The 16726-nt window shown below is 44.1% G+C and overlaps 1 protein-coding gene across 1 annotated transcript in view; it reads right to left on the bottom strand.

The window, feature by feature from the left end:
• myo7ab (myosin VIIAb) overlaps positions 1-16726 on the bottom strand; it is a gene marked incomplete at both ends in the record, with an annotated part of 96631 nt that overhangs the window by 46701 nt on the left and 33204 nt on the right. Inside the window, 6 exons of the mRNA XM_084320296.1 lie at positions 153-329; positions 1123-1341; positions 6207-6524; positions 9401-9619; positions 15086-15170; positions 15677-15771. Coding sequence (XP_084176422.1) covers positions 153-329; positions 1123-1341; positions 6207-6524; positions 9401-9619; positions 15086-15170; positions 15677-15771 — 1113 coding nt within the window. The remainder of the gene's footprint in view (positions 1-152; positions 330-1122; positions 1342-6206; positions 6525-9400; positions 9620-15085; positions 15171-15676; positions 15772-16726) is intronic.

Raw genomic sequence — 16726 nt, 5'->3', positions numbered from 1 at the left:
CCTCCTGTAGTTCTCTCTCTCCTCTCCTCCTCTCTCACCTCTCCCTCCACCTCCACCTCCTGTAGTTCTCTCTCTCCTCTCCTCCTCTCTCCTCCTCTCTCACCTCTCCCTCCACCTCCTGTAGTTCTCTCTCTCCTCTCCTCCTCTCTCACCTCTCCCTCCACCTGCAGCTCCTGCAGTTCTCTCTTGTAGGTCCTCTTGCCCAGTGTCTCATAGATCTTGGTCATCACTGGGATCTTTTCACTGCCGTCACAAATGGCTATCTGGTACTTGGGCTCTGGAAGGTCCCCCATGAACCTCAGCACTGTGATCCACACAGCTAAGGCAGCCTGGAGGAGGGGAGAGATGAGGAGGAGGAGAGGGGAGACAAGATAAGGGGGGAGGAGGAGATGAGAGGAGGAGAGGGGAGAGGGGAGATGAGAGGAGGAGAGGGGAGGAGGAGAGGGAAGAGGGGAGACGAGAATAGGGGGGAGGAGGAGAGGGGAGGGGAGATGATGCGAGAGAAGGGGAAAGGATGAGAGCAGAGGAGAGGGAGTAAAGGAGAGAAGAGAAGACAAGAGAAGAGGAGAGGAGAGGAGAAAAGAGATGAGACGAGGAGAAGTAAGGAAAGAGGAGGAGAGGAAAGGAGGAGAGGAGAGCAGAGAATAGGAGAGTAAAGGAGCGAAGAGAAGAGAAGAGAAGAGGAGAAAGGGGTAAATCATAGGGGGAGGATGGGAGAGGAGAGGAGAGGTTATGGGAGAAGAGGAGAGGAAGAGAGAGGGGGGAGGGGTGGGGAGGAGAAGGAGATAAAGGAGAGGAGGGGATATAATAGGTAAGGGAGGAGAGGAGAGGACACAGGGAGAGGACAGGAGGAGAGGAGAGGAGAGGACAGGGGGGAAAGGTGTGCAGGAGAAGGGGGTAAAGGAGAGGAAAGGAGGAGAGAGGTTTAAATCAGTTTGACAAAACTCTATAACTTGCCTGGTTTACAACCTATTGGTCACAAATCATATGATGCACGGAAGCGTGGCAAGTTGATCTGTTCACTCTAACAACATCCAAGAAAACATCAGAGGAGTAGCGTAGGACACTGTGGGGTCAGGCGAGGCTTCAGGGTAAAGGTCAAAGGTCAAAGGTCATACTCACTAGCTGGTCTCCCTCATCCTCATGGAAGAGGAGGGGCTGTTTGAGAGGCCGTCTGATGTAGGTGTGCGTGGAGATGCCCTGGAAGTAGGTGGCAGCGAACTTGGAGAAGGTGTATTCTGACAGATCCTCCTCCTCCTCCTCTGGTAAAGGGGGGGCCTCGTGCACCTCCTGCTCCCCCTCCTCCTCCGCCTCCTTGCCCCGAGGAACACTCTCCAGGTCCTGATTTGTTGAGAACATTTAGTTTAATTTAGTCAAGTCATTTGGCTCCACCACACACCATACAATAGACTTAAAAACATACAGTATATGAGGGCGGCTACGTGGCGTAGTGGGCAAGGCGCTCGCCATGAATGACGGAGACACTGGGCTTGCCTGTTCGAGCCCAGCGCTCCACATTGCTTTCAGTTTAGCTGGTCGTTCATACTAATACACATTGGCCGTATTAGGGGGTGGGAAACTGATGGGTGGGGATCGGGCGTTGTGGACAGCGACTCCTACAGGTCGGTTGGTGCGCCTGCGCAGTAGAATCAGGAAGTGTCGGGGGGCAGCGTGAGCCTCCCACGCGTTACTCCTCGCCACTGAGAGATCGAGCTGCGCAGGTGAAAAGATGCGACTGCTGTTACCTCAAGTACCGGAGGGGACTTGTGCTATGTATGACTTAGTCCACATTGCAGCCGGCTTGTGGGAGGCAAGAAACAGCGTCCGTGACAGGGGAGGGTTGAATTGGATGATACGAAATTGGGATGGGAGAAAATATAGAAAATGGGAGAAAAAGTGGATAAAAAAAAAAAAAAAACATACAGTATATGCATGCATTTTAAAAAGTTGATGGTCAGTTTATTACCATTTTCTTGTGCACCCAGAAAAGACACTTTAGTAAAAGTGGTGTTTTACTAAGATACATTAGTAGTAGTAGTAGTAAGTAAGTTATTTTACTCTGCTAGGGATCTCCTTGCGCAGATGGATACCAGCTGGGATGAATGATGAATGAATGCACGCATGCACACGGATAGAGACATTCTATTCTCCTACGCAGAGAAACGTTCCACTTGCGCTCCACTGTCAAACATCTCTGCCCAGAGGAAGTGGTGAAGAACTGGTGCTACCTTTATTCATGTTATATCCCCTTGATATATTTCATAAATTATATTATATTATTGCTCGCAACATGTTTTAGTCTCTTTTATAAATAAGAACTGAAAATGAGTTTAAAAAAAGTTACATCGCACTAATAGTCTGTGTACCTTTCTGATAACTACATCACTGCATAACCCGTACATTTTCAGACAAGATTAGGTTTTGGTTATTAGTGACACCACGTTCAACGTTAAGTGGTCTGCACACGGCGGGCGACAGACGTCGCCTGGCGATGTGATCGCCTGTCGCTCAATGACAATCGCTTAGACCCCCACACCAGAGGCGACCGTTCTGTCGCTCTGTTTAGCTGGGGGTGTTTCCCCCGGGAGATATAGGAGGGCGGACCGCCGGGACCGGACGTTAGGTAACGGTTGTTGTGAAGCGGGTTAGCAGGTAGCTGTGTGTGTTGTGCAGTACGAGAGACCTGTAAACCTGTAAAACCCATATTGAGCTGGAATTAAACCACCATATACGAATACAACCTCTCATCATTCTTCCTGACATTACTGCATGCCTGATCGCTACGATACGTTCATTACCAACGATTGGACAAGTATTGTTATGCAGCTGCTGAGAGAGAATGTTTTTTTCACGGAAGACGCAAACTGTTTTGTTCTCAACCATCATTTTCTTTGGACAATAAACCTTACAAACTACATCAGCTGCAGCCTGGACATTAAACTCTGTCAACATCCACAACTTCTTTTGTTACCCGAGTATAAAAACACTAGTAGGTGCATCATGGCGCATTGTTCATTTATTAGTTAATGACAAGCGGCCACTATAGCTTCTCAAACTAACGTTATTTATTTAAATTGTTCCCGTTAATAATAATGAACATAAGTAGCATGGTAATAATACGTAGGTTATTGATCAATGAATGTATTGAATGATACATTAATGGTGTACAAATGATACACCAGTAGAACTTCTGTACTACTGTAGAAGTCATGTTATTTCCTCATTGTCCTGCTGTGTCGCCTCAAAAAATAGGATCGAGGCGATTTTTAGCGAGGCGACAGAAATAGCTGCGCGACCGTCGCTTCAGAATCTCCTGCCGTGTGTGTTCTCTCATTCATAACAATGAAGGCGATACAATTCTGTCTGTCGGCTCTCTAAAAAAATCGGTCGCCTGGCTAAAATCGCTCGCCGTGTGGGGACCCCTTTATAGCCACACTTTCTTTCAAACTATTCTGGAGTGGTTGCTGATGTCCGGATTTGGTACAGATTTAGTCTCTCTTGGAGTGTGTGTGTATAATACAAAACATGCTCATGCAGGAGTGCACAACAGGTGAGATTATTTTACTTCAAGTGTTTCTCCATTCAGCAGTGTCCCACTACTCCGACTTACTAGACAAAACATATTAATCTGAGGTTATTGCTCATTCAAAACAAATAAAGAACAGTTACAATTAAAGTTGCAAACTTGAAAAAGTTGCAAGCTTGAAAAAGTTGCAAACTTGAAAAAGTTGCAAACTTGAAAACCTTCCATGGGAGTTAATGGGAATAACTATTCATTATTATTATTATTATTATTATTATTATTATTATTATTATTATTATTATTATTATTATTATTATTATTATTATTATTATTATTATTATTATTATTATTATTATTATTATTATTATTATTATTATTATAAACTCTGAGGGTGCACAGATGATGGAAGAGTGATCTGCGCAGGGAGAGGCTTGTAATTCTACTGAATTCCCATTAAAAGCGTTGCTGTAAATTACCTGTAAATGTGACATTGAATGCACAGTGTATTTCCAACCCAAAAAACAAGTTCACTAATATAATAAAATAACTTATAATAATATAAAACGTCCCAAGCTTAAATTACCATAGAAGATTTCTGGAAGGTTTCCGCCCCTTTGCAACCCTAGTTCAGTAGAGTTAAATATATTGTGACATAGAATAAAAATCTCATAATTTTAAATTTGAAACTGAAAATGCAAAGTATATCTGACAGAAAACTCTTCAAATATAGTTATTCAATGTCTTTCAAAGGGTTATGGATTGAAACTCCTTTAAATATTGTAATTATTATTATTATTATTATTATTATTATTATTATTATTATTATTATTATTATTATTATTATTATTATTATTATTATTGTGGTTATGTTAGCTGGAGCTATTCTGAGAACCCCAGGCCTTCGTCTTCATACCAGGGCCCTGTTTCATGTACGTGGTTCAACTAAGTCGATCAACATGTCCATTATCCAGCTTCAGTTAACCCGATGTTCAAAGCCGGGATTTTCCTGTTTCACAAAGGAGGATTCAGTCTCGTTAACTCAAGCCAGACTTGAGAGTCAGGCTCAAGTCAGGCTAGATGCGCGCTCCCGTTTTAGGTGGAAAGCCAGCACGTATCGATGGCAGAGACCCTGATTCTCAACGGCATTGATTGATTAATTGATTTAAGACTTTATTGACAGATTGCAATAGGCTCAATCGCCTCGCCGACAAGTTAAATGCGTTATCTATAGGCTAATTCTAAGTCCCTCATTACCTCAATCAATCAGATTATATTTCTTTAAACTTGCCTGCTGGATTGAATAATCAAATGAGATCTTGCTAGCGAAAATTATTAGTTAACTGTTATACAGAATTACGATACGGCTCTCTTACCCATTGATTGATGTATAGTCAATCTTTTACTTATCTTCTCTGTGGTGTAACAGGTTCTTCTTTTGACTTTCACACGGACGACCGGGGTTCAAGGCCCTAGTCTTTTCCTTCTTTTTGCAATATAGGAATAATTCAATTTGGTGCACGTTGAGAGCTATATAAAGAATGACATCCTCAATGCATGTAGATTTATAATATTTTAACTTAAAACCAGGCTACTTTGGCGTATAATCATTAATATTATATTCAAAAAAATCATATTGGAAACACGGGGATTTGAACCCCGGTCGCTGAATTGGCAGGCATGAGCACTACCGCTGGGCCACTGGGCCAGATGGGATAAATTCATTGTTTATACATTAATGAACGAGAGACCCGTGTTTAGAATATCCGTTGTTTTGAATGAAGTTTATCTCTTTATCCTCATTCATTAATGTGACGTCAACGGCTCATTCAATTTCTCAAATCCGTCAAACAGCGCATCTCATCAGACATCTTAATCCCAGTTACAATTAAAATAACCACATCATGTGTACATCGCACGAGCGAGCGCCACCGTCGCCACGGTATATATAACGTGCATTATTTAGGACAAAGTGAATTTAATATCAGCATTTTGGGTCTATTTTACATTTCAAAAGCCCCCTCTGGAAGAATGGAGCACAAAAACGTAATTCAGAATGGTATAATGCAGATCGTAGACTGTGGGAATAGTTTCAGGAAACGGGCTGTCACTTCTTTGCGGGGGCGTGGCGATAGTTCAGGCTAACTTGAACTTGAACTCTGCTTTCGAGCAGGCTCAAACTTTTGGATATGTTGTCATGGTGATTTGGGAAATCCACGTACATGAAATCGGAAAGTCAGGCTAACACAGTTATCCAGCTAAAGTTATCCGGCTAACTCGGTTATCCCGGTACATGGAACGGGGCCCAGGTTGAAGAAGCTTGTATTCCAGTTTGGATTATTATGGTTCCTTGTAGGGATGTCCGATATTATCGGCCTACCGATATTATCAGCCGATATCGGCATTAAAATGTGATATCAAAAAATATCGGTATCGGTTTTAAATTTTTTTATTTTTATTTATTTTTTTTAATATTTCTATAGAAATGGTGTCCGATATTATTGGCCTACCGATATTATCGGCCGATATCGGCATTAAAATGTGATATAGGTTGATATCGGTATCGGAAATTAAGAGTTGGACAATATCGGTATATCGGTATCGGTAAAAAAGCCAATATCGAGCATCCCTAGTTCCTTGTCATCAATGGAAACCCATTACAATCCCATCCAGCAAGCCCTCTCACCTCGAAGCCGGCGGGCGCCTCTCCCTCCTGGTAGGGCAGCCCCCCGCTGTTGCCCAGGAAGCCGAACATGCGGTCCACCATGTCGGAGTGGTCCACGGGCTGCTCCTTCTCCCGCTCCATCTGCTCCAGCAGCTCCTTCTTCCGCCGGCCCTCCTCCCTGTCCTCCCTCTCCCGCTCCTCCCTCTGCAGGGCCAGCTGGACCAGCCGCTCCTGGTGCTTCCTCTCCGCCTCCGCCTTCGCCCGCCGCGCCGTCATCTGGTTACGCAGCCGCTCCTCCTCCACCAGCCGCTGGCGCTCGGCCTCCAGGCGCCGTTGGTGCTGCGGAGGGAGAGAGAGAGAGGGAGAGAGAGAGAGAGAGAGAGATAGAGAGAGAGAGAGAGAGAGAGAGAGAGAGAGAGAGAGAGAGAGAGAGAGAGAGAGAGAGAGAGGGAGAGAGAGAGATAGAGAGAGAGAGAGAGAGGGAGAGAGAGAGAGAGAGAGAGAGAGAGAGAGAGAGGGAGAGAGAGAGAGAGAGATGGAGAGAGAGAGAGAGAGAGAGAGAGAGAGAGAGAGAGAGAGAGAGGGAGAGAGAGAGAGAGGGAGAGACAATGGATTTGTCTGGGTGCTGCTACAGTAGGTCATGTACATAAGACAGGAGTACGGTAGAGGTAGGCAACAGCTCAATGAAATGACGAGGTAGCAGTCCCTATAAGACAAGGTATTTCTATTTTTCATGCATCATTTCATGGAGCTGTAATTAACACAACACAAGGATTCCATGTCATTTACTCATTTCCATTGTTGTGTGTGAGATCATGTGCAAAGTAATCTAGTGCCCTTTTAATAATAAAGTGCCCTTTTAAGGACATATATAACACGTTTAAGTAAAAACATAAACAGCAGGTTTAAAGTTGAAGAAGTACAAAAACAAACACAGTCTGGCAACACAGTGATGTCACAGTGGGTTGTCTCCACTACTCCAATGAACACCATCTGTGCTTCTTGAACACCTGACTGGGCATTCAAACCAGATAGACATTATGTGCTCAGGGACCTGGGCTTGAACTATGACCTCTGCCAGTGGGTCTTGGACTTCCTGACGGGCAGACCCCAGGTGGTAAGAGCAGGCAACTGCACCTCATCATCCATCACGCTCAACATAGGGGCCCCCCAGGGCAGTGTTCTGAGCCCCCTCCTCTACTCCCTGTACACACATGACTGCGTGGCACAGCGGAACAACACAATCATCAAATTTGCTGATGACACAGTAGTGGTGGGCCTGATCTCTGCAAAACGACGAGAGGGCCTACCTGGAAGAGGTAGAGAATCTGTCACAGTGGTGTCAGGAGAACTGCCTCTCCCTGAACGTCAGCAAAACAAAAGAGATGATTTTGGACTTCAGGAGGTCGGGGGTACCTTTCAAGTACCTCGGAGCCCACATATCCGAGGACTTGACATGGACCACACACATTGACAGTGTTGTGAAGAAGGCACGACAATGCCTCTACTTCCTCAGGCGCCTAAGGAAGTTCCAAGTCAGTCAGAAGATCCTTAAGAACTTCTACTCATGTACAATAGAGAGCATCCTGACTGGCAACATCACCTCCTGGTTTGGGAATAGCACTGCACAAGACTGTAGCACGTTCAGCCGAACGCACAATTTGGAGGGGGGCTTCCCACCCTCCAGAACATTTACAACAAGCGGTGCAGGGGTAAGGCTAAGAGAATCATCAAGGACTCCAGCCACCCGAACAACTGCCTCTTTGAACTGCTGCGGTCAGGCAAGCGATACCGGAGTCTTAAGGCGAGCACAGAAAGACTCAGAAGAAGCTTCTATCCCCAGGCCATCAGGCTGCTCAACGAACAATAAACACTATGCAACAACCATCAAATGCACACAGCACACACACCCACACGCACACACTCACTTTAAACAAACAACACACTGCAGCACCCACTCTCCACACTTTAGATCACCTAAACACACTTTATATTTATTGGTAAAGGATTTGCACTACAACTCGTACACCTTACTGTAAATTGTACCCTAAATTGTACCTCATCCCATTTCTGCTTTGCACTATATAGTATTGTATATTAGTACATTGCATAGTATATTGTATATTGTATGGTAACTCAGTTACTTCTATTCTGCATCGAACATTGTACATATGTCTATACTGAACACTGTGACCTCTATTTTTACTTCTATTTTACATGCTATACTATTTTATTTCATACTTATCTTGTCTAGCACAGTCTCTGGAGCGTAACAGTAAGAAGCATTTTGTATAAAAGTATTCTGTACTTCTGTATGACAACTATTAAAGAAACTTGAAACTTGAACTTGAAACTAAGCAAGACTATTGTTTTCAATGGAGGACATGGCTCCACCCCCTGCTGCATGGCTGAGAGCAACACACACAATGCCTTGAATCCTGCAAGTTCGCCCAACGTTCAAATGATTCTCAACTGAGCACACTCCTGAACTGACACGCATGCACAAATGAACAATAAAGAAGATACATGTAAAATATTGTGACAAATGTCAATCTAGCCTCTTAACATGCAACGACCTGGGCCCGGGCCCTTTGTAGGACGATTTGCCCGCCGGCGGAACACGCCACTTTGCAAGCGTCTAGCGGCTCAAGTCTGCAGTTTTTATACAACATACTATATATAGAATTAAAGCCATATTTGTTGCAGATTGTGAAACGTATTGCACAGGGTTGTAGCCAATGAGTGTAGCTTTCCAATGCTGTCCCACATGGGGGTGTGAGAATCAGGGATCTAGGTGAAAATTTACGAGCGAAAAAACCAGAAGTGAAAAACACACAGAATGCATTGCCATCAATGAGGAAATGAAATACTGTTTTTGTACACATTTGACCAAAATCACTCTTAATCAGCCATTTCTGAACCGATGTTTATGAAATTTGGACCTGTACTACATAAGACGTCAGGCTATGGACCCGCGTGATTTATGCTGTTCACACTGTTGTGAAAAAATCTGATCAGAGTCATATATGAGCAAAGAAATCAGGTCCGGGCCACTCTCGCTTGCAGTCCGAACGTACAGTAGCCTAGGTCGCACCTTTCCTCTGGTTCTAAAGCTCAGTTAGCCTGCGTTTAACACCCCTCCCTCCCTGGAACATCGGTGGGTCACCTTTCATAGCGGTGGAAGCAGCCACAATAACAGTAAGAGTAACCTTTACCTCGGCCCTCAGCCTCTGGCAGTGCCGCCTGGCGATCATGCCCCTGGTGTAGGCCTGGATGGTCAGCACGGCACGCAGCCGCCGCCAGAAGGTGCGGCGCACGATGAAGCCGCGACAGCGCGCCTGGATGTGGGTTGTGCACAGCCGGAGCAGCCGGTAGTTCCGGTAGGGCTTCCTGGATCTGAAGAGGGCCTGGAGGCGCAGGAAGCCCACCTTCATCTGAAGAGGAGACACGAGCAGAGCTTGAAGAACCCTGATGGATGTGTTGTATATACAGAATATATACATTTATATATTTACTGCATATATATGTAACGGTTGTGACACACATATATTTCACCTAAATACAAACAGCCTGAGACATAAACTGGCTGAAATCAGACAATTATTTATTAACGGTAAGGCAAACATATTATGTTTCGCAGAAACAAAACTTGACAATTCTGTGACAGACCCAGAAATTGAAATTGAAAACTACTCAGTAGTCAGAAATGACAGGGACATGTATGGAGGTGGTGTCTGCATGTACATTAGTGCGCTGCAACCTTGCCCAAGCCCGACGGGGCCCTACCCGACCCGACGGGTTCGGGCTGGGTAGGGCTTTGTTTTTAAATAAATAATTCGGGCTCGGCCGGGCCGGGCAGTGCCCTCTTTAAAAAATCTTTTTTTTATTGCGTTTTTTTTTTTTTTTTTTTTTTTTTGCTATACTCATATAACTAGGGTTATAGGATAACCTTAAGTTTCTGTTTCATTTTCGCGTAACGTAGTGCTGTCATCAGAGCGTGAAAGCCTCGTGTCTGAGGAGTCAAGATGTATAGGTTAACAGATAAAATAGTCAAGGGAAAGTTGCATTTTTGGAAACATTTGGATGTCTCCCTCCGCAGCCTGCAGGGATAACTCGAGGGGAGCGCGCGGCTCAGGTGGATGATGAACAAATTAACCAGACCGAAGCGGCATAGGTTGAAGTTGGAATATAGCCAGTTGGCAAATGTTTTAATTTGTTCTTGGATGTTAACGTTGTTAACGTTGTTCAACGCCTTGCTGACATCAACACAGCGAAGTGGTGAGTTTGATTATTATTATTTGCTGGTGTGTGGGGTGACGTCGCTGCTGCCCTGTTCTGTTGCGCTTTCATTATATAAATGTTGCTCTGCTCGAAATCTGATTTATGTTTTCTGTTTGTTTGTACAGTAAGTAAGTAAGTAAGTGACTGAGTAGGCTATTGCGTCGTGTGTGTGTGTGTGTGTGTCAAAGAAGATTCCATATAGCCTTCAAATTACGAGTTTTACGAGGCTGACTCGCTGGGAAATAGAATTTGCGAAAAAAGGCTATATAATGGTTGTTAGTTTTCAGCATATGTGTTATTTAGTTAGACCTATTGGACATTTTCGTTTTTGTTTATTTATTAAGTTAATATATAAACAGTGTTTAGAATATTTAAAACAAAAAAATAAAAGAATTTTTGGCTATATGTTATAATATATATATTAATGTTTCTTTCGTTTTCACTATCTGTTATTTAGGTAGACCTATTGAACATTTTCGTTTTTGTTTATTTATTAAATTCATATAAAACCGTGTTTCGAATATTTAAAACAAATACAAAAAAAATAAAAATTAATAATAAATAATAAAAAAAAAAATCGGGTTTTCACGCGGGCTAGGGCCTAAAATATTATTTACAGTCTGGCTTATTTTCGGGCAGGGCCTGAAGTTCACGGGCTCGGGCTGGGTACGGGCTTCATTTCAAGGCCCTTGCAGACCACTAATGTACATACACAAAGACACCAAATTCATTATCCGTACTGACCTGAATCACGAGACTCTTGAAACTGTATGGGTTGAAATTATTTTTTAAACGGGCGAAATCAGTATTAGTCGGCACAATCTACAGACCGCCAGAACAGAGTGGCTTTTATGATACACTGGATGGGTGTTTAGCTGGAGTTGAGGATGTAGAAACAATTCTTATTGGAGACTGGAACACGGATGCAAGGAATAGATGCACCCATCTTCAAGTCATTCAGTAGGTTTTGTGATCTGCATGGCTTCAGCCAGCTAATCACCCAACCCACCCGGGTATGTGAATCAACACAGACTACCATTGATCTCATTCTGACCTCTGACAAGTCCAGGATCTCCAGTAAAGGGGTTATAGCATGTGGGTTAAGCAATCATTATATGATATTCTGTACCCGCAAAAAGCTAAAACAAAAGGCTGGCTGTCACAAAACAGTCACATCTAGAGACCTCAAAACCTACTCTAGCGAGGCCTTTAACCTAGAACTGGAGAGCCTGGACTGGTCAGAAGAGCTCAGTGGAAGAAACATGGCTTGGTTTCAAAACCAAATTCTCAACAGTACTGAACGACAGGGTAAAAAATCGCGCTGAGCCGTGGATGCACTCAGAAATATTGACCGCTATGACAAAAAATGCTCTGAGTTCCGTAAAAGTCAGTCAAAGCTTACCAAAAGCTCGAGCAGTGAACTCCAAGCCCACGTGACTGAACTCAAACTGCAAAGAAACAGACTAAGAAATGAAGTAAACTCCATGATCAAAACTGCAAAAAAGAATTTCATCAATGACAAAACCGAGGAAAACTCAAATAAACCCTGTGAACTTTGAAAATTACTCAATAATCAACTAGGCTGCAGTAAAAAACTTAAAACCAGATTTCAAACATAAACATAAAGACGGACAACACACTCATCACAGACAAGCTGGATGTGGGCAATTACTTAAACATTTTCTTCACAAACATAGCCACAACACTGGTAAATAAACGACCCTCCCACTCAGGGCATTTTGGGGTAGAACACATCATAGCCTACTACAATAACCTAGGGGTCCGCAAAGACGATTTCAAACTAGAAATGGTAACAACAGCTGAGGTACTCAAAAAACTGAGCGCCCTCCAACCTAAAAAGGCCACTGGCCATGACAATATCCCCTCCAAATTCCTCAGAGACTCAGCAGCCGCCATCACCCCAGTCATCACACACATAATAAACCTCTCCATAAAACAGGGACACGTACCCAAAGACTTCAAAATTGCGAGAGTAACCCCCCTGCACAAAAAGGGCAGCAAATTAGACCCAGGCAACTACCGCCTTGTTTCTATTCTTACCTCCATCTCGAAAGTCATGGAAAAAATTGTATACGAACAAGTCGAAAAGTACCTTGCGGAAAAAAATCTAATCTTCGAATTCCAATCTGGCTTCAGAACATCCCACTCCACTGACACATGCCTTCTCTATTTGAACGACCACATCAAACAAGAGGTGGACGTGGGCAAATACTGCGGCATGGTCATGCTGGACCTACAAAAGGCCTTGGACACTGTCAATCACTCCATTCTGATGGAGTGAGCTGTGGTGTTCCACAAGGAAGCATACTAGGACCGCTACCGTTCCTAATTTATGCAAATGACATGTCGTCAGCTTGTGACTGCAACTTGTTCCTGTTCGTGGACGACTCAGCCCTGCTGGTCTCTGACAAGAACAAGTTACAGGTTGAAAAAACCCTCAGCTCGGAACTAGGCAAAATATGCACCTGGCTCGCTGACAACAAACTATCATTACACCTGGGTAAAACAGAGTCCATCCTCTTCGGTTCAAATAACAAACTCAGCAAGGCTTCTCAGTTACAGTGGGTGACAATATTGTCACAAGGAAAGATGAAATTACATACCTAGGTTCCATCCTAGAGGAAAATCTTTCCTGTGACAAAATGGCATCCAATGTAATAAAAAAAAGTCAACCAACGCACTAGATTCTTATACCGGATCTCCTCTCTGGTAAACAAGAATACCCTGAAGACTCTGGCAGGAGCACTCATTCAAGGGTACTATGAATATGCTTGCACCTCATGGTACCAAAGCACCTCAAAGGCGCTAAAAACAAAATTACAAACATCACAAAACAAACTGGTCAGACTACTGCTTGACCTTACTCCTAGAACCCACCTCACCCCTGGCCCCCTGCCACTTTGACAACCTAGGATGGCTTAGAGTAGACGACAAAGTACAGCAACTTGCAATGGGCCTGGTCTACAAGATACACTACACGACTAAGGTACCCATGTACATGTCAAAATACTTCCCAAAGGTCAGTGAATACCACGACCACAACACCAGAGGGAGCTCCACAAATCATGTTAAACCCAGATTCGGCTCAAACAAGGGACTAAACACGTTTCGCAATTATGCCACATCAATGTGGAACGCCCTACCCACAGCTGTAAAGGAATGTGAATCACTACCCACTTTTAAAACCACTCTCAAGGGCGGTCAGGTGGCGTACTGGAGATTGCGTTCGTTACCAACACCGGAGACGCTGGATTCGCCTGTTCCAATCCAGCTCACAGCTCCGGCGTTGTCACCAGCTTGGCTGGCCGTTCACACTAATACAATGGGTGTGTCCGGGTCGTTGTAAACAGCGACTCCTACAGTTCGGTTGGGGCGCCTGCTCAGCGCGGATAGGATCTAAGGGGGGTAGTGTGATCCTTCCACACGTTACACCCTCTCAGTGAGAGTCCGCGCTGCCAGGTGAAAAGAAGCGGTTGATTGGCTAGACGTGTGTCGGAGGAAGCATGTGATAGCCTCCACTCTCCCAGACTGACTGTGGGGGATAAGTGCGCAGCGATCAGGAAGGGGATTGGGAATTGGCATAACGACTAACATTGGGATGGGAGAAAATCGGAGGAAAAAGGAGGGGGGAAAAGATAAAAAAAATAAAAAAAAACACTCTCAAGGAACACCTACGGGAGACTGCAATTTGAAACTGGCCCCTGTAAATGTCCTAACCCAACCCCCTCCAATGTACAGAAAATATCCTAACCCAATAATACACAAGACCCTCTTCTTGGGACCAAGTAAGGTTTCGTCGATAATCCAATGTACAGTTACCCACCCCCACTCACTTCGTGGCAACATGTCTATGTGTCTTTTAAGGGAGAGTGAGTTTAACTCGCAGTAGCGCTACTCGCCACAGTCACTTCACAACACTTGGAGTCCATCGTGACTGCGCCTCGTGGTACCATCTGTTACATATATATATACAGTAAATATATAAATGTATATATGCTGTATGTTGTGTCCATCCATGTCTGAATATACCTGCATGTAATCCTTTTATATACCTACTTATACACCTGTATATAACCCATATAACTTGTACTATACTTGTGCTGTATAATGACAATAAATATTAATCTAATCTAATCTATCATGAGGAAATAGTAGAAATACATTTTCAGAAAGTGTTTCAAAGTCTTCTAGGACATTCATCTGGGAATAATAAGTCATTCTGAGGTCATAGCTAAGTGGTTTAAAGCCCCATGCAGTCCTGTGACTTCCTCGACTGATTCCAGCTCCTCAAAACATTTCTCATCTTGATAACAGATGCATTGGTTAGTAACACTGGTCACAATGACTCCCCCAGTGGAAACGCATGGGAACTGAGGGGGTGAATCTGAACTGCTGTGCCTGTTTTCAACTGGCAGGAATGGGTTGCTACTCTCATTTTGCAATATAAACCAAGGATTTAGCATGTGGTATGTGGTATGTGAAAAATAAATTAATACATGTATTTTTGACTACATTTCTATTTAAATAAATGAAAGAATAAATAGCTGAGGCTTCTGGAGACTGGTCTGTCTGTAACGATGAGGAGGGGAGGAACTCACAATGAGGTACTTCTTCCTGCAGAGATGACCCCTCCAGACCTTCTGGATGAGGGTCACTGCTGCCCGCACTCGAAGGAAGTTTGTCCTGGACCGCACGCACACACACACGCAAACACACACACACACACACGCACACACGCACGCACGCACACACACACACACACACACACACACACACACACACACACACACACACACACACACACACACACACACACACACACACACAGAGAGAAAGAGAGGAAGGAAGAGAATTGATTTAGGCACAATTCAGACCTTCAACTAACCACCACGCACTCCAATCTACGGTCGTTGAGCAGCTGATCTTTGCATCAGTTTTATGAAGAGAACAACCAAACACGTTATCCACAGAAGACACATAACTTTGTGTCTTTGAACATAGAGGTTGTTGTACCTAATGGTATATTAACTAATCCTACTAATTATTTTAGTATAGTATGTATATTATTTACATTTACTAATACATAAATTTAGTATGGTCTGATTGTCTAGCCCCTGCTATCTTTAGCTAGACACAGAAATAGGTCACATACACAGAACACAACGCAGAACAAAGTGGAGGTTCCCTACCTCTCCTTGAGGCCCCGCACAGCCTTCTGGATGAGGATCACCTTGTTAGTGAGGCCCAAGTCCCGCTCGGTCTCCAGATGCATGTCATGGTGGTCCTGACAAAAGACATACATGTGGGCAGAGAGACAGAGAGAGAGAGAGAGAGAGAGAGAGAGAGAGAGAGAGAGAGAGAGAGAGAGAGAGAGAGAGAGAGAGAGAGAGACAGAGAGAAAGACAGAGAGAGAAAGAGAGAGACAGAGAGAGAGAGAGAGAGAGAGAGAGAGAGAGAGAGGGAGAGAAAGAGAGCACAAAAATATAATTTTATTTTGATCCACTTTTTCTCCTTCTTTTTCTGTTTTTCTCCCATCCCAATTTAGTCGTGCCAATTCGCCCCTCCCCTGTCTTGATCGTTGCTTGCATGTGCAAGCTGGTCGGTCGTAGGGAGGGTTGAAGAATCTATCGCATGTCCCCTCCGATACATGCAGAGTCAGCCAGCCACTTCTTTTCACCTGCCGGCGCGGACTCTCATTGGTGAGGTGTAACGTGTGGAAGGCTCACACTACCCTCGACATCTCCTGTCCTTGCTGTGCAGGCGCCCTGACCGACCTGTAGGAGTCGCTGTTTTTAACGACCAGATTACCACCCATCGACTTCCCTCCCGCTGACTCTGCCAATTGAGTCAGTATGACGGCCGGCCCAAGCCGGAGGCAACGCTGACAGTCAGATTCGATACCGGTGTCTCACGCGTTGGTGACAAGCGCTTAAACCGCTGCGCCACCCAGGTGCCTAAGAAGAATATACAATTTTGAAGTCTTTACCGGGGTAACCTACTTTCAGGGACCGTATCATCATGTAACAGTTGCAAGCTATGCCCAAGTTTTAATGCTTCACACTGAAAATGTTAAATGTTTCACACTGACCAAATCTGCAGGATTTATAAAGTAAATCTGGATAATGTTTAAACACGTTTTAGACAGACTTGTGTAAAGCCCAACGATATGGGTTTGTAGTCACTGGCCATAACAATCACAGACCTCTCTGGTATACATATTATATCTGAAATGACCCCCC

This window comes from Notolepis coatsorum (assembly GCF_963971535.1).
Source record: "Notolepis coatsorum genome assembly, chromosome: 8".
NCBI classification, from domain to species: Eukaryota; Metazoa; Chordata; class Actinopteri; order Aulopiformes; family Paralepididae; genus Notolepis; species Notolepis coatsorum.
This window is presented reverse-complemented; position numbering and strand designations above follow the sequence as displayed.